Genomic DNA, 18099 nt, shown 5'->3' on the forward strand with positions numbered 1-18099 from the left:
TGAGAGTTTTCACACTGATGAAGAACTCTTAATCACTTGCTATCAACAGCAGTATTCTGGAAGTCAACAGAAACACCAGCCTGTCTTATGACAGCACAGTGATCTTTAAACCACAGCCATCACTGCCAAGCACCTGAACTCCTCCCTATGCCATTCCTTCGCCATTTCAAATATAATCAGCTTTAGAGGGTTGTGGCCTGTTGCATGTTTCTGCAAAAAGCATACCACAAGAATCTTATCATGGATAATGTTCTGAAAGATTATTATTGAAACAGGATTGAATCATCCTCCTCTTGAATTGCAATTTTTTGTCATATCTCCAGCCTATTGATCTCTTTATGGTTACACTGTAGACAGTGCTTGTACTATAGCATCCTTATCATAGGACAGTTGTTTCACACTCACTTTTTAAAAGGTCACTTTTGTATTCACTGAGACATGATCATCATTAAACAAAGTCAATTATTAAGTCATCAATATGTCAATTATTAAAGTCATCATTAAACAAAGCCAATGATCTGAGCCCAAAGCTCAAAGTGAAGTATTTTGGAATTTACCCTTACACATAAGAATATCAGTATTAAAGTTTTTAATCCCTATTTAGTATGAAAACAAGTTCTCAAGTCTTGGACTTTACTTTAAAATATTATTTTCTGTAGGCTAACTCTTCTCTCATGGAAAAAAACAGCTTTGCAGAAAGCACGCTGTTAATCATGGTTTATTTAATTCCATTTTCATGTGTCTTTAAGGATTAAGTTATTTCATCATAAGTATGCAACAGGAAAAAAACAACTTCCTGAATAATGGGATGTTAGTATCTGTATTCTGTTACATAACTGAAATAGCAACTATTTATCTAAACCGTCACTATGGACACAAATTCATTTTCATGAAGCTTTTTAGATGTATATATCTTGTTTGTAATACATACTATTCATATCAGACAAGTTAGATACCAAGCTTCACAAAAATTTTTTAAGTTTGCAGTCATAAACCAGAGCTCGTCTGCTATGGTTATGTAGCAGACTTGCTTAGCAGAGAATAAAGGAATGTTTACCTGTGTTTATCATGCAGGTTACCACTTGCTCTTAAGAGAATGCATAAAGAATAATACCAAAACACAGGAAAAACTGGCATGCCAAATAACAAAGAAGTCATTCAGAGAGCGTTGGTCAGTACATATAGTACTGATCAACTGATAACTATTACAGAGGTTTTTCAGCTTTTCAGCTAATTGTTTAGCTGGAGATCTACGTCATACTTTCCAAAGGAGACAGTTTTAAAAATTCACCCTGAAAGTAGGCAAGGAAGATATTTCAGTCAGTAGAGGCAAAAGCACTTCAGACTACTTGGGTTTGCTGCGCTTTTCCTGATATAAGAGCCTATAGATGAAGAGCTACAAACCATAGAGCAGAGGGATGTGTGGTCCTATGGCTGTGCCACTAACCACAGAAACCTTCAAAAGTTTCAAGTTTCTTGCACTGAAAAAGTTCAAGACATTAGTGCTAAGTGACAAACTTCTTCCAAAGGAGTTTCACATTGATGAACTTGTGACTAAAGTTACAGAATGTTGACAAATTATCATGTTTCCTTACTCAGTATTGGGCTTTCCTTGAAAAAACATTTACTGTCAGATAAAGTTATCAACAAAGATAACTTTTCCAAAAATAATATTTCATGTGGCTGACATTCATCCATGTGTATGACAGCATTTTCAAGAAGTGTATCACTCCTACAACCTACTCTCTATCTGTCCATGTATGTGATTTCAGCCATCGGCCAACATAAAATGAAAAACAGCAGCAATTTGCTGTCATTTCACACCCTCTTTTGGGGCTGGTTCGGGGGTTTTTTTTTAGCTTTTGGCACAGCTCAGAAACTGAATACATTGTTGGCTTTAAAAGTATAGCTGAGAACACTGAAAACACATTTTTCAAGTCCCAGGTTAGACTGTGCAATTGTTGACTCTTAACAAAGAATTACGGATGGTAAAAATGTGATTAAAGAGTTACAGTTTCTTTTCAAATTCCTGGAAAATACCTTTGGGAAAACCACCATTGCATTTCTGAATCACATCAGCATAATTTTTGAAAAGTTACTCAAAAATGCATGTAACTGGAAATAACTATATCCCATTTAAGAGCCCTCATGTGGAGTTGTCATGTTTTCAGCATTTCCTGTGGGAGTAAGAATTTGAGGATTTCCTCCACCACACCATTACAAGGCACAACACATACAGAGCACCTACAACCCTAAAGGAGAAATGATTCTTTACAATGCTATGTAATATACAAAATAAGCTCTTGTTTTCCTGGTCCACAAGCAGTAGCTGTATGGAAGAGGATATCTGTGTACTGAAATCAAAGTAGAGGATCAATATAAAGACATTGCTTTAGAAAAAGAAAATCCCAAGATACAAGAACTTGCCATCCTTCCATGCAATACTTCAAGGATACAGCCTAGCAGAGGTGACCGGCAGGGGAAGAGCCGCTTGGAAGTGCAGAAGAAGCACTCATTATTATTGTCCTATTCCAAGAGTTTCTTGGAAAGTACCTTCCCTTGGGACGCTTTGAAAATTGTCCAGGTGAACGAGTCCTCCAGCTTAGAAACAAATTTCAGGAGCAAAATGCACATATAAATGGGATTAATATCTTCCTTGCACTAAGAAGCAGCTGGCCATCTAGCATCTTGTTTACATTCCCCAAGCCTTTTTTCCCCACGTTTCTCCCACGTGCTTTCCCTTTGGTACTTAGCACAGGCGAACTGACAGCTGTGTATATAGGAAATACTATATGTATCACATCATTGCCTTTCATAATGCCCATTAGAATTTCTGGACCACAGACGTCTAAGACAATTATTTACTGAATTGGGTAAAGCTCGTAATTCAACAAAGAATCTCAGTTTTGAAATTGGGGAAGTAACTGCTGCTGTTTTCTAGAACCTGTGCAGAACTACACTTACACCAACTGTCCTCAGTCCAGCTGCGGGTTCTGTGAGTTTGGTTCCTTGATAAACCTGGAGAAAGAAAGAAATGAAAAAAAAAAGAAAAAGAAATACGCCTTTGTTTGTATCTTAGAAAACCCACCTTGGAAATTTTGACTCATCATTGAAACTGTTGAAACTGGCCCTTTTTTACAAACATGGTATCAAATCCCATGTTTGGTTCAAACCACAGAGTGGTTCAGGATGACTGCAAAACCTAGGGGACATCATTTTCTTCATCACAGCCCAAGGCATATTTTAGTCACTCCTTTTCTACTAAGCGATACTTAGCCAGGATGTGCATGTAGGTGCATACAGGGGGTCCTGACACTCTCCACCAATATTCTCTCACTCCTTCCTTTAAGCAGACACTTTGTAGCAAATTATTTATAAACCACAGCCTCTGCCCTCTGCTTCCACTGTAACAGCAGAGATTGCACTTTGCCCAGTTATCTTTTGCAATAATCCTTCACTTAAGCTCAAAACGGTCCAGGCCAGCAGAAAGCTTGCTGCAGCTGGGCTTCTAGTCTACCGAGCTATTGCTATCACTCCCTTGACCTGTGAGCTGGAATGATCTGAACACTGGAAAAGCAGGTTAGATCCCAAAGTCATCTAATAAAGTCTTTTTTAAAAGTGTGTTACATGAGGTTGAGGAATTTTCCTTGCATTACACACTGGACAGGAGTAAGATAAAACACCTTCTTTTAAACAGACATACAAGATATACAGCCACCTCCAGAGCTGATAAAACCAAATGCAGTCACGCCACGGGGAGGGAGGAGACTTCCTTTTATCCACTTATTATTCACCTGCCGGTTACGCTGAGATCTCCCTGCCCCTGGTTCACCACTACCCAGGAAGCAGGCGTCCGGGCTGCCAGGTCACTCCCTGCGCACCGCCGGCTCCAGCGTCCTCCGAAGAGGCAAGACCGGACCCGTCGAGGGGAAGGGAGGGGATCGGGCAGCGCTTCGCCCCCCGACGGGCGGGAGCGGCGCGTAGGGCGGGCAGCACGTGGCGGCGCGGGGCGCGAGGTCGACGGCCGTGGCCGCCGCCGGCGCCCCGGTGCGAGGGGGTGGGATGCGGCTGTGCGAGAGGAGCCTCCCGCCGGCGCGGCGGCGCGGCACCCTGCTGCTGGGCACCCTGCTGCTGGTGGCCGCCCTGGCCTTCCGCAGCGCAAGCCGGACCTGCCCCGACGGCCACCAGGCCACCGCCCCCGACCACCCCCGCTGCCGCCAGCATCTCTACCGGGCGCTGGAGCTCTCCCCCAGCCGGAGGATCAACTGCTCAGGGATCATCCACGGGGATGAGAAAGCTATCCAGGAGGCCCAGCTGAGCAGCCTGGAGGTGGTGAACCAAAGGGCTCCCCTGACACCAGGTGACTACCTGAACATGACGAAGGACTGCGGCAACTTCAGGGCGACCCGGCGGTTCATCGAGTTCCCGCTGAGCCAGGAGGACGCAGAGTTCCCCATTGCCTACTCCATGGTCATCCACAACAAAATTGAGATGTTCGAGCGGCTCCTGCGGTCCATCTACACACCTCAGAACATCTACTGTGTCCATGTTGACAGCAAGTCTCCAGCTGACTTCCAGGAGGCCGTGCGGTCCATCATAGCCTGCTTCCCCAATGTCTTTGTGGCCAGCCGCCTGGAAAGTGTGGTCTATGCCTCCTGGTCCCGGGTGCAGGCTGACCTCAACTGCATGCAGGACCTGTTGCAGAGCCCCGTGCAATGGCGCTACATCCTCAACACCTGTGGCACCGATTTCCCCATCAAGACCAATGCCCAGATCGTCCGTGCCCTGAAGGTGCTACAGGGGCAGAACAGCATGGAGTCAGAGAAGCCCTCGGCCTACAAACAGCAGCGCTGGAAGTACCATCACGAAGTGGGGAAGGTCATCTCCCGGACAGCCACGCAGAAAGCACCACCACCCCACAGCTCTCCCATGTTCACGGGCAACGCGTACATCGTGGTCACGCGGGCCTTTGTGCAGCACATCTTCGAGGACCCCACAGCGCAGAGGTTCCTTGAGTGGGCCAAGGACACCTACAGCCCCGACGAGCACATCTGGGCCACCCTCAACCGCATGCCCGGCGTGCCGGGTGCCGTGCCTCAGAATGACAAGTTCCACCTCTCGGACATGAACGCCCTGCCCCGCCTGGTCAAGTGGCAGTACCTGGAGGGCGATACCAGCAAGGGCGCACCTTACCCGCCCTGCACCGGCAAGCACCAGCGCTCCGTCTGCATCTACGGGGTGGGCGACCTGCCTTGGATGCTCCAGCAGCACCACCTCTTGGCCAACAAGTTCGACCCCATGGTGGACGATGTCGCCATCCAGTGCCTCGAGGAGCACCTGCGCCACAGTGCCCTCTACGGCCGGGGGCTCTGAGGGGAGGCCGCGGAGATCCTCGCCAGCACTCGCAGCCTTCCATGGCCGAGCCCGCCCGGCGGCGCCTCAGAGCCGGCGGGAGGGGCCGGAGACGCGCGCTCTGAGGGGAGGGCGGGCGCCCTGAGCAGGAAGCGGGCGCGTGACTTGGTCTGCCGGGGGGATCCCTCCGCGGGGCTCCCTCCGCGGGGCGGGCGGGAAAGGCGCGGCGGAGGCACCCTGACCGGTCGCGCGAGGGGTCAGTATGGGCGCCGCGGCGGGATGCTCGGTGCTGAGCGCCCTGCCGCGCCCCGGCCCGCCGGCTGCTCCTCAGAGGCAGCTTCCTCACGGACCCTCTTGAAGAGACGGGGGTAGGGTATTTTTCCATTCTCCTTTTACAGAGACCACAGGGCTGCTTCTTGTAGAGAGGCAGGGCCAGGTCACGGGCCACCTACAAGCCGAGCAGAAACTATAATTAGTTTGCTTTTCTACGAAGCACCTGGCAGGCCAGCCGCTCCTGGCACCTGCTGCACTGCTCAGCTTAACATCTGGCCTTTGCACCACTCTGAAGTTTAATTTCTGTCACTAGCCATTAAAAAGGAAAATCTTCAGTAAAATCAAATATACTGAAATAGATGGCTCTTTGGTATTCTGTATCTCTGGTTGTGCTCCTAGCCAGAGCTATTAAACTAATTAACTCCTCTGCACCCCATTTCTCCATCTGAAACACAGGGAGAGGGGTGCTCATGTCATGGTGTGCAAACCTACATTTTTACAGCATCTTCATCTCTCTTTCCCTCTCCCCAGAAAAGAGATTTTTGTGAGGAGACCTCTTAGTAATATAATTGCCATATCCAGTAGTGTATCTGGCCTTTCAGATGAACAAAGCAATCATCCAACAAACACGCTGTTGTTGCCTTAAGTTTATAGAAGCTGAAAGAAAGATTTGTGAACTTCTACATTTTGCCCATATATGTTTTTCCAACTTCTTACATTAAAGCCAGCCACTTCCCATGGATCCAACAGCTTTTCACTATATGCAATGCTGTGGGATTAATGCAGTCTTCTTTGTACTACCCAAAAAATCTTCAAGTAATTCTTTTCTCAGTAAACACACTTATCTTTGTAAATTCAAGGTCTCAGGTGGAGGATTAGCATTTATACAAAGAACATCTGAGGCAATTCCATAGCACCAGGCTACATTTAGATGAAGTTATGACTGCAATCACACAGATCTTTAAACTATTGATTTAAATAGGACGGGAAGATGACATAACTGACTCGAGAAGGTGTGCCACTGCAATTTTGTTAGACATTTTAAAATGAAATTGGTTGTAAAATGCTGATTTGTCAAATGCCAGGGTGGTTTCCCAAGAAACATAGGGAAAAAACCCAACTACTGGCAAGAAAAGCTCTCAAATACCCAGGGTATCGCTGGGCATCTGTTTGTTCAAAAAGAACAAATAAAGCACTAGGATTTCTGGTCCCAGTGGTAAACGCTCAAATTTATGTAACCAGACATTTGCTACAACACACATTAAAGCTTTATGGTAACCTGATAACATAGAAAATGTAAATAACCTGGTAACATAGAAAATGTAAAAATGGTTTCAGCAGCAAATTCAACATTAAATAGCAAATATCACAAATATCTCCATGTCTAGTATATTCATGTGGAACAAACTAAACTTCTGCTGACTCAGAGTAAGAACTCCAGTCTCCCAACATAGATGACTGCTTCTAACCACTGCTGCCTGACCTGATTTTGCTTATTGGAGCTCTTTCATTTACTTTAAATTACTATTTTGGGCTAATGTGTATTTAACTACTGCCAGTGGTTCACTGGGAGCCTGGGATACATTCAAGTTTCTGGACTAAATCAGGCAGAGCAAGGTCAGTGTTTCTGACTATGGCAAGGTGTTGGTTTTTTCCCTTGGAAAATAGAGAAAAAAGGTGCATATTCACAGAGAGAAAAAAACCCCATACTTTCCTATTCCAAGGAATGTTCTCAGCATTTCCTTTTCCAAAGACGTTAGAAATGTTATTTTTATGAGTGCAGTCACATGTCAAAGCAGCAATACAAAAGAAGAAAAGAAAAAAAATATTTATGTTTCCTTACCATTAGAAATGACAATAAAAAATATCACCCAATTCTAATATAGAACTTTGTATTCCAGAGATCTTAAAATATCTTAGAAATAAGATAGCTAGCATCTGGCAATAGGGCACAAAGAGGATGTAACTTTCCAAGATTTGTTGCAGAACCTAAAATAGAATAAACTTCAAATAGAGTAGGACAAGCTCTAGCACAAAGTAGCACTGACATATCAGAATATAGGATCACCTCCAAGAAATAGGTTAAACCCCATATGAACTTTATCAGTAAAATCTTGGGTTATCCAAACTGGAAATACAGTCATATCAGAAATATTAGTGTTAACTTTGTCTAGTGAGAGGATAAAAATCTACTTCTGACACTTCCGTCTACAATTGTTAACTAACAACCCGAACTTTAAATAAAGCACCAGTTGTTTAAGGAGGAAATATGTTGCAAATTGCCATTTACCTTTCAAGATATGCACAGAAGAAACGTGAAAGTATAATTCTGAACTCTAATAACAGATTTATTTTCTTTAAACTCACCTGGCTTTAATTTATATTTTATTTCCAAGTGGTATTCATTTTATTTTTACAAGAACAACCTAATGCAAACAAACTGTCACAGGACATATTTCACAGTGGGTCCATGAACATCTCTTCTTAACTCCAGTTTCCTTCTTGCTTTGCATTTCTTTCATACTCTATACGATCATCTCTGAAACATTCTATAATAAAGAGATAGGTCAACTGATATAAATTCAGAGGAAACCAGGTAATAAATTCTGAACAAACTAGAAGCAAACTTGACCTATAGGAACAAAATACCAGTAAAATGTTTGCAGTCATGAGTAAAATTGATTCATGGAACAGGGTTAAGGTGTCCTTTTTCTTCTGACTGCAACAGCAGTGACCATGAAACATTAACTAGACTCTCAGTGAACTATTTTCCACTTCCTTGGAGAGTGCAGGCTCTTTCAGGACCAGGTGAAAACCAAGGTATTAATATAACTGGGACTTTCTACCTACTTTTTTTTTTTTTTTTTGTGGTTGAACTCAGTGATCTCAAAGGTCCCTTCCAACCATGAACATTCTGTGATTCTGTGATACTAAGCCATAATGGCTAATTTATACAGTAAATTTGTCTTTGAGCAAAGTTATTTTCCTAACAAAGATCACCCTTTAAGTTACAGTGAAGGAAAAGTCCGCTTCTCCCTGTAGTCTTATTCAAGTTCAAATGCTTTTTCACCGCATGCTCCTACTTTTCTTCCCCCCCAGCAAGAACTTTTAGAGTACAGAAAATTAAAAGTCACTAGTACCTGAAGTACTGGTTCAGTACTACTCCTACTAGTAATTGAAATACTACCTCCTGAGCTGATCCTTAAAAGCAACTATCTGTGTTTTGAGTAACTCTCATCTATCTCACTGTACCTAGTCATTGTGTAAAATTACATAATGATCCTGATTAAACTTATCTTCTGGGAATTCGTCATAAATTCTGCTCAGCACTTCCCTTTAAATGTTATCAGAGAGACACAAATTAGTCAGGGATTGACATCCCTGACTGAGCAAACAGCTTACGTCAGGTAACATCCTGTTTTGCTCGCTTACGGAATTCACAAAATCCTTTCTCTTGGAAGCCATGTTTTAACACAGGCAGTCACCCACAGCCACTTCTGGATTAGTGTTTATTCTTCCCTTTTCTTCCCTTTCTCTTAGTTAATTTACTTTCTAAATAGAAACATCCCTTCCAGCTCAAGGTCAAGGTGCAAAGGTATCTTACTTTCGCTCTGCTATTGATAGGTAGAAGCAACCATGACCATTCTGAAGAAAATAAAATAAAAAAAAAAACCAACAACGAATCAGTCCGTAGGCAAGGAAGGGTGATTTGTCTTCTGCTAGATATTAAAATAGCTTAGTATAACAAAAGTGCAGTTAACACTTTCAGGTGCAAGTTCAACAAATATTCCAAGACCACAAAGCACATTAATCATATGAACACGGTGGGATTAGCTGAAATTCAAACACAAAAAATTGCAAGTGGCAAGAAAGTTATGGAGAGTAGAGCAATAAAAAGCAGGAAGAATTTGGCACCAGATCCCCTCCTCTTTGCTTCCCCTCTCCTTCAGTGAACTGAAACAGCCTCCACAGAAGGAGCAGATCTGGGGCCTGGACCCAAACACCATCCCAGAAACATGGTTAGAGCCAAAAAGAACGTGTGTGGCCAAGCTAGTGTCAGAGCTTGTGCAGACAGCTGAAAAGTCTGCAGGAATTAACTCCTCCAGAAGCGTAGGCAAGCTCATTTCCTGCCGTGAGCAGGCAGCAGTCTTCATCCCATAGGCAGATACTCCCTGAGGCATCACTGGAGCAATTCTATACATCAAAAAGGTCATTCCCAAGAATTATTTACACCTCAGTATGCCTCAAGAGCCGTTTTCTAAAGAAACGGCAGAATTAACAGGGTAAATACCATATGTTGAATGGGATATTTAAGAAAAAAGGATAGTTTAGAGACAGCAACAACAAAAATATAAAAGCGAGAGAGAAAAACTAGAGGTAAGCTAGGAACACAGTATTTCCAAACACAATGCAGAAAAATGTCAGATAAGGGTGCAACATCAGACCTGCGTGAGGTTTACTTTAGAAGCTTTAGAAACCATAAAGCAACCCTTATTCCTGTTGTTTCTTCACATACACAAAACCAACACTAACTTTTGCAGTTTTCAACAGTATATTCACTGAGCAAATAAAAAGTAAATAAGTGGTACCTGGACTTTTGCACTGTGACATAACCCTGCAAGGAACAAGGCTGCCAAGGCTTCTCAGTTGCATATACGCAGAGTGCCCTTTGGCTCTCAAGAACAACAGGCTACAGGAACAAAGAACAGTGCTGATCACAAAAGTTGAAGTATTCTTTGTGTGCCTAGGTAAACTCGGTAGTCTGTGCGCATCTGAATTCCGTGTCCTAGAAACATCCCACAGATACAAAAATATCAGACACCTGCATTGCCTAACACTGCACTGTCATGAAGGAGATGGAAGATGCACACGTAAGCTGATTTTAGGAACAACAAGTAGTCAAACTTGTAGCAAAATATTTATTTTGTAAATTAGAGTACACAGAAAACAAGGATTCCACCATGAGAATGGAAAACAAGTGGCTTGCAGAACAACAGCTTGATGCACCTGCCATAGCCAAACTGAGCTAGCCTATGTTATCAGAAAATTTTAAACAGTATATTAAAACATTAACCAGATGAGAAATAAAGTTTAATATCACCAAAAATTAGCCAGGCAGCAGCAATACGGAAGGTCCAGGGTATGTGCTTGCCTTTCTTTCCTTCATTTTTTCTTTTTGTTTGGTAACCTCTCTTCCTGTTGTTCTGTATGGCTCAGACTTCTGGCTTGAGAGAGGGATGTCTAGATTACAGAAGCATGTTATGACTGCCCACTTGGTACTTCTCATTTCTTTGCTGTTTCACCTAAAATGTCCCCTTACTCCCCACTTGTGCCTGCTTTCTAGCCTTTCACACAGCCTAAGCACAGACCCTTTATTATCACCGTGCCCAGGAACAGATTGCTTCCTGTCCCCAACCATTCCAGTTGCTCCAAAAATCTTTAAAGTCTGTTGTGCATTTCTTTTAAGATATTATTATTAGCAATAGGAAAAATCTTAGAACAGTTCAGAAGTATCTGTAACGTTGAATGTATTTTTCACCTCTCTGCCACTCACTTAACTCAGGCTGAAAAACAAGCTAATGAAGAACATCAGTGTCGTTTAAGTTTGCATATTTTTTCAGTACAGTAAGACTCGGGTATAGAGCATTTAAATTCATTTCAGAATGCCCATCTCCTTCTCGAAAGCTTCCTTACACAGCAAGGCAATATTCAAATCTCAGTTTTCATGCCGAATAGGAACCACCAGATAAGTAGGGTAGACAATTCAATAAATTACTGTTATGCATAAGCACAGGGAGTATCCCATCACCTTCTCCTTCCAAAGGACCAAGTCTAGAGCTGCAATGGGACGATTACTACTTTTTTTTTCTTAAACAAGTCAGTAAAGTGGTCCTGTTTTATGAACATAATTCTTTCTGGTTCCTGCTCATATTGATTTGAGATTCACTGATTACTAAGTAGCAGACATCTTTGTCAACAAAATTATTTCTCTTTTCATTTGTGATTTTTCTCAGTATATACATTTGTTACTGTATTTTCTTTTTCAGTTAAATATTTCGTTTCCTTTCAATTAACAGCTAAGGTAGCACTAAGCCTGGGAGTGCTGAAATAGTAGTATACAACTGTTGAAACACAAGAGAAGTCTGATAGAGGAGTATCGATGAAATGTAAACATAAATCCATTCCACACACACAGTACTCTCACATCATCAGTACAACTGTGCTTTGCTATTGAATGTTTTTAATGGAAAAACACTATAGTAAATATGCTAATGCACACTTAATTGGAACAAAATCAGATATGTAATTATTTGCATTGGGAGGGGGTCCAAAGGCTACAGAGAACTAGAGACTGAGAAATTTCTGCCCAGAGACAGGAAAAGACTGCAAGGAGTTGGAGGTAGGGACAGCAAACTTTTATAGTTGTAAGGGCTGAAATTCAGTTTACCACATGATTATTAGAGAACAAAAAATGTTTAAATCTAGAAGATGGAGTCTGATGTAGAAAAAGAGAAAACCACGGTACTGATACACATTTACATCCTTTAAGATAACGACCTCAACAGAATACTTATTGTGCTGTTCAAATGAGAGCAATAGTCTGTTCTTCTGGCCTCAAACATGGCTACTTACCTATCTGTAGTTTGCAGAAAGGACATTTATCACAGATACAAGACCAAAAAATTAATGGTAAACATAATATTTGGAAATCTAGCAAGCAAGTTTGTGAAATCCTTTCTCACTTGAAGCGAGGGAAGCAGAACTTAACCAAACCCCAAACACATATCCTTTGACGACCAAAGGTAGACCAGTCTGAAAAGGTATTAGAAGAAATATTAAAGCTTTATTACTTTTAATCAACAGACTGGGCCACTGACCCATAGAGAAAGGTTTCAACATGTAAATTATGCTCATATGCAGCACAAACTGAAGATTTAGACTGATCTGAAAACAGTTATGCCCTGACTTTTCTTCCATAGTTTTCAGTTTCTAGTGGTCTGTAAGTAGGCAGCTAGCATGCCTATGACCACACTCCAACAGTCACTGCTGTCAAGTCAGAAAAGTGAACTGTCAGTATATTATATTCATACTTCTAGCAAAGAAACTATTTTAAGGGGTTCTTGATTGGAGTTGTTTAGTGGAATATGTAAGTCTAAAAGGAACAAAGTTATCCATTTGATATCTCAAAATTCATAGTTCAACTCTTTCACTGAAATCCTGTTGTCCACGTGTCCAATTAAATGTATTCCACATAAATATAAGAGAACAATTAGAAAAACATTAAAATGAGAAGCACTGACATTTGTTGAGAATGTAGTGCAATCTTATGAGAACCATTTTCACTATTTCCATTTGATCCGCTGTGCAATAACTTTCATACTTGGGTTAGTGTATTATTAGCAGTGAGGGTACCAAATGGACAAATTTATAGATAGAAAGATGCAGTAACAGACAACTGTCCTGGCTAGCATGAGCTGCTAAGCTTTTATTCATGTGCTCCTCCCTCATTCTGGAACAGCCACTTCTTGCAATACTAATCAGTGTCACCACACTTAGAACCCTGTAGCTGAAAGAGCTTTATATTTGCAGCATTACTCTAAACACACTTCCACAATATTGGGAGAATGTATTATATTAATGATTGTTTTAAACAAAGTTTTCCAGTGATCATTCATTCACAAGTTTTTAAATAAAAGTTTATTACAGAAATTATTTTGAACAAAAAAGACAACAGTATCTGTTGTAGTTAAAAAAAAGAAAAGGTAACATTGTATTTATGCCCTATAAGGTGAACTGAAGAAATGCTACAGGTATTTCTTCCGCTGTCATTCTGTGACGCTTTCTAGTATGGATTAACTCACATCTGCGTCACAAGAATTAAGTATGAACACAGTCCTTTCCATGCTTTTCTCCAGAAAGTGCTGCATGTCAACAGAAAAAATTGCAGAGAAACCACAGTTCTATTCATTCTGCAGTATTGGAACCAGTGTCTAGGAGAGAAAAAAGAAAGTGTGAATAATACATACCCCCGCCACAGTAAGTATAAATTAAAAAGAACTTTTACCATTCTCTAATACCTTCCCCAATCTCAAAAGCATTCCCCAAGCACTTTAGAACGTTCTGTACCTACTCAGTTCCCTCCACTGCTACCAATGCAACGCATGAACTACTCGTGCTTTTTCACTTTTAGCAACATTGAAAAGAGACAGCACAAAACTGCAAGGTTGTGCACACACATCGTTTTCTGTAAAGGCATTAAAAATACAAGAAGCTTTGCTCTAACTTGTAGTGATACACAAAGACTTTATTGCGGTAGAGCACATCTGGGTAAATCACATGATCTACTAAAGAGAAAGGGGTTTGCACATGCAGTAGCATAAGCTGCTATGGACTGTGAGCTAGAGTTTATTATGCATTCTGAAATAGATGCAAGAACGAGCATGATCTTCATAAAACAACTGAGAGCAATTCTCTGTTCTGAACTTTTGTCAGAAGCACCAATTAACACTAGTGCAATTTCTGGTATTACTATCATTACTGCTCCCCTGTTCTTAGAGCTATGGAAAAAATACAGAACTTGGATATGGACAAAGACAAGTCACCATTTACTATGTTCCCTTAGCAAGTCAACTTCTTGTGGGGAGAAGGCGGCCATAATGCAATTGCTGTAAAAGGCAACTTTAGGTCACCCAGGTCTTTAAATCTTATCTGCATACTTTATCATGAGGGAAAATGATTAATACTTGGAAAGTACGGTTTCCTCTACTAGCTATAATAAGAACAGAAAAAATAAACAGACTAAGATTATATGCTTGGCTACTACCAGAAGTTGAGCAAACAATAAATTCTGTCAACTATTTAGAACTACAACTCAAAGTGACTACTGTAATCATGCCAGCATCAGGAAGCCATGAAGAATCTGTTTCAGAGGTATAGGGTATATTTAAATAAAGCCTCTGCCGTTCTCAGTTCTTCCTTTTAGCATCACTCCCCAGGAATGAAACAAGTGGCAGTATTTCACACATCCTTAGCGATATTCTGTCACATTGAAGAAGTCACTAAATTACTTTTCCCAGTAAAGAATTTCAAGGAACATTGACAAAAGTAAACCAGTCAAGCAGATACAGAACAGACACTCCCGTAAGCTGTGTACATACACTGGGCCTGTTGACCAATATATAAATCTTATAATATTATAATATGCTTTGCAAATGCTAGCAGAAACTTTTCACGTGCTTGGGCCCCCTATTATCAAATTCAGCAAACAATTTCTTAGACAGTTTTCTCAGACAATTGCTTTCTCAGACTGATGAAGCACTCCCTGAATTCCATAAAACATGGTACTGTTTTAACAAACAGGATATTACTAGAAAAATCACCACACAGAAATTCAACTAAGATTAGTTCCAACTTTCTAGTCACTCTAGTAGTATGTACTTCCCAACAACAGGGGTACATCACTCTCTAATGCCTTCCTGTTTCAGTGCTCACGAGTTAGGGAAGCATTTAGCTTGCTTTTGTTTCATTTCTCATCACATGCACAAGGGAGTGCAGAGCCCTTTTTTGTCTGAATAATACTATCAGTCTAGCTTTAATCAGACATTTGGTCAAAGGTTTTAAAAAATTATCAAGTCTTGTGTCTCAGTTAATTTATATCATATTCCATACTTACTTTTTCCATCACATGCTACAATTTTCACTTTATCCACTTTCACAAGTTCGGTGACCTCCCTAAATTCAACATCATTCAGTACAAACGTCCATACGTTGTCACAGAACCTGTATGTATTCAGAGACCCCTTTAAAAAGACAAGAGACATTTTCTATAGGATGCATCTCAAAAGTAACAGAAAATATGATGTTCACTACGTGCTGAACTAGAACTAGGTTTGCCATAAAGCCAGCTGTGAACCTGAATGCATACAAACTTGGCAAGCAACCAATTCTGACAAAACTGTAGTTTAAATGCCCTCCAGTGGCTGAAATTGTCAAGGCCACGTAGTGACATTATAGTCTACCCAAGGGGAAGCTTCACAGGAATGCTAAGAAGTTTTATAACTTTTCTAATATGTATAAAGGATCAGTATCAGAAAAGATTTCTTAAAACACGGGCCATAAGAAAAACCAGTCCCAGCAGTGATCATAACAAGATCTGCAATTGTTTAAATAACGCAATAGTTTAAATAAAACATCGTGACAAATCTGACTGAGAATGTTGATATGTAAACCTTTTGGCCTTCGTCTTCACATATAGTTTAAACGTGAACTTAAATTCTTGAACTTAAGCTCCATTTTTTTAATTTAACCACTAAACATATTCTGAACAGTTTGCTATATCATGTTTCATACGCACTGCAAGTTAAGTGTGTTAGAGAAAAGAAGTTATGCTCTTTTTAACATATCTATATGGTTTAAAAATCTAAAATCTGAAGAGCTCACTTCAATAATGCATTCTGCATAGATTGGAGAGGAAATATTAGGATGTAAGTTGACAGGACAACTGTTTTGTTTTTAGTTTTTTTCCTCAAAATTACAATCAAATTGACATTTACCAGTTTGCTGGCTAATTAGGGTGGCTGGCTGGGAAAAAAGCCCCAAACTTATTTTTCTATGGTAACTACAGAAAATAGCTACAAAATGATCCAGGGACTTGCATAAGGGTAGGTCTACAACTCTCCAGTCTCTCTTCACGTTATAGATGTAGCTGAAAACCTGGCCTCATCTCACTTCCGCTAGGCACAACTAAGAGAAGCAGAAGTCTCCTTCCCCATCTGCAAGACACTGAGGGCGGCAACGCTACCCATCTAAGCATTTCCCTCCTCTTCTGCTTTCATCCACCCACCAGATCTGTTTCTGATGTTTGCATTCCTTCAAAAGATCCCTGGCACAATATAAAGATAACAAGCCTCACAGTTGCACACAGAATATACATGTACACAGTCATTATTTCAGAGTCAAAATGGACCTTTGCAAGTTTCTGCTTAGAGCACACAGCTTTTAATAACATTCTGCATCAAGGCTTCGTTACTGTACTGCATGAACAGCTTTTATATATTGTTATCTTACCCTGAAATTGACTCTGTTCCTGACTCGTTGTGCCAGTGCCGAATTTATAGCTTTGTCAAACTGAAGTAGCACCTGAAGGGCCAGCTGAGGTGTGATTTGCTGTGACTAAAGTAGTTTAAAAAAAAAAAAAAAGAAAAAAAGGCAAAGTTTTGCATTGTTTCAAAGTAAACTCAAAAATGCAGTAAAAGTGAAAAACATCAAAGCAAAGCTGACATGAAGCAGATCTCCAGAAGAACAATTTACAGAAGTATTGAAGTATTATGTTCCTGTGCTTACTTCCTTTTTCCTATTTAACTCTGGGAGAAGAAACGATGTGCTGAGATGATTTTTTGTGCTATACAAATATTTCTCCTGATAAATATTCACTGGAAACAACAGAAGAGGAGGAAATCGATTACAGTGTTTCAGACTAACCTGGCTGTTCATTTACTGGGCCACACAACAGGGGATTACGCCACTTCCATAAAACATTTTCCTTTGTCTAGAACGTTAAGAAATAAGCCTTCCCACATGCGGTACCAACAGCTTCTGATTTCAATCAGTAACTTTTCCACACGCTGGTCAAGAATACCCTGATACAGCAACCACAAGCCCGTTTTTAATCGCTAACCTCTTTCTATGGAGCTAATTGCCCAGACCCTACGCCCCACAGGCACCTGTATGAGCTCATCCAGACTCTCCTGAAGACTGTTCCCCAGCGTGGTGTTCCTGTACAGCTGATAGGCCATGGCTGACCATCCGCCGCGCTGCACGCCCGCTAGCTCCCCGCTCTCGTTTGGAAAAAGAAAGAAAAAAAAAAAAAGAAAAGAAAAAAAATACATATAAACAATACAATAGAGCCCTTAACGTACAATTCGCAGCAAGAGCAAACAGAATTTAAAAACCACTCCCAAACACCGACCGACACTTAAGAGGGCTCGGGAGCACAAAGCACCGATGACCGGCCGGCGGGGGCGGTCGGTGCCCGCTCGGTGTCCAAACCGCCCCCCGCGGGAGGCCGTGACGGCAACGGCCGGCGAGCGCCGGGGACCGAGCGGCCTTGCGCCCCGCCGGCCCGGGCCCCGCCGCTCCACCGGCCCCAGCGAACCCGGGGGAAGGTACCGGCCGCCGCCCCCCAGCCGCGGGCAGCCCCGGCCCCCGGAGCCCCTGCTGGGGACGGCCGCCTCCGGGCCCCGGCCTCACCCGCTCCCAGCCGCCGGAAGAGGTTAGGCCCTTCCGCTCCCTCTTGGCCCGGAAGCAGAAGGGCGATGGTCCGTCCCCGTCCCGCCCCCGGGGCGGCCCCGCTGCCAGCCCGGGCGAGGGCAGGGGGAGCCTCGGAGTAAGCGCTGGGTCGCACGCCGGCGGTGAGCCCGCACCTCCGGGGCGCCGGGAACCAAACGTAGTCTCTCCTGTTGGGGGTGCGTACAG

The 18099-nt window shown here is 42.1% G+C and overlaps 2 protein-coding genes across 2 annotated transcripts; one reads left to right on the forward strand and one right to left on the reverse strand.

Annotated features, from left to right (window-relative positions):
- The first annotated feature begins 4062 nt into the window (after positions 1 to 4062).
- GCNT3 (glucosaminyl (N-acetyl) transferase 3, mucin type) lies at positions 4063 to 5373 on the forward strand. The gene has a single exon (XM_074156186.1). The coding sequence runs from the start codon at positions 4063 to 4065 to the stop codon at positions 5371 to 5373; it is 1311 nt and encodes a 436-aa protein (XP_074012287.1).
- Positions 5374 to 11852: 6479 nt separating this feature from the next.
- GTF2A2 (general transcription factor IIA subunit 2) lies at positions 11853 to 17918 on the reverse strand. The gene is made up of 5 exons (XM_074156159.1): positions 17875 to 17918; positions 17349 to 17462; positions 16693 to 16797; positions 15299 to 15425; positions 11853 to 13616 (listed from the first exon to the last, which is right to left on the reverse strand). The coding sequence occupies exons 2-5, from the start codon at positions 17418 to 17420 to the stop codon at positions 13591 to 13593; spliced, it is 330 nt and encodes a 109-aa protein (XP_074012260.1). The 5' UTR covers positions 17421 to 17462; positions 17875 to 17918; the 3' UTR covers positions 11853 to 13590.
- Positions 17919 to 18099: the final 181 nt, after the last annotated feature.

The sequence above is a fragment of the Numenius arquata genome, chromosome 11 (genome assembly GCF_964106895.1).
Source record: "Numenius arquata chromosome 11, bNumArq3.hap1.1, whole genome shotgun sequence".
Taxonomy (NCBI): domain Eukaryota; kingdom Metazoa; phylum Chordata; class Aves; order Charadriiformes; family Scolopacidae; genus Numenius; species Numenius arquata.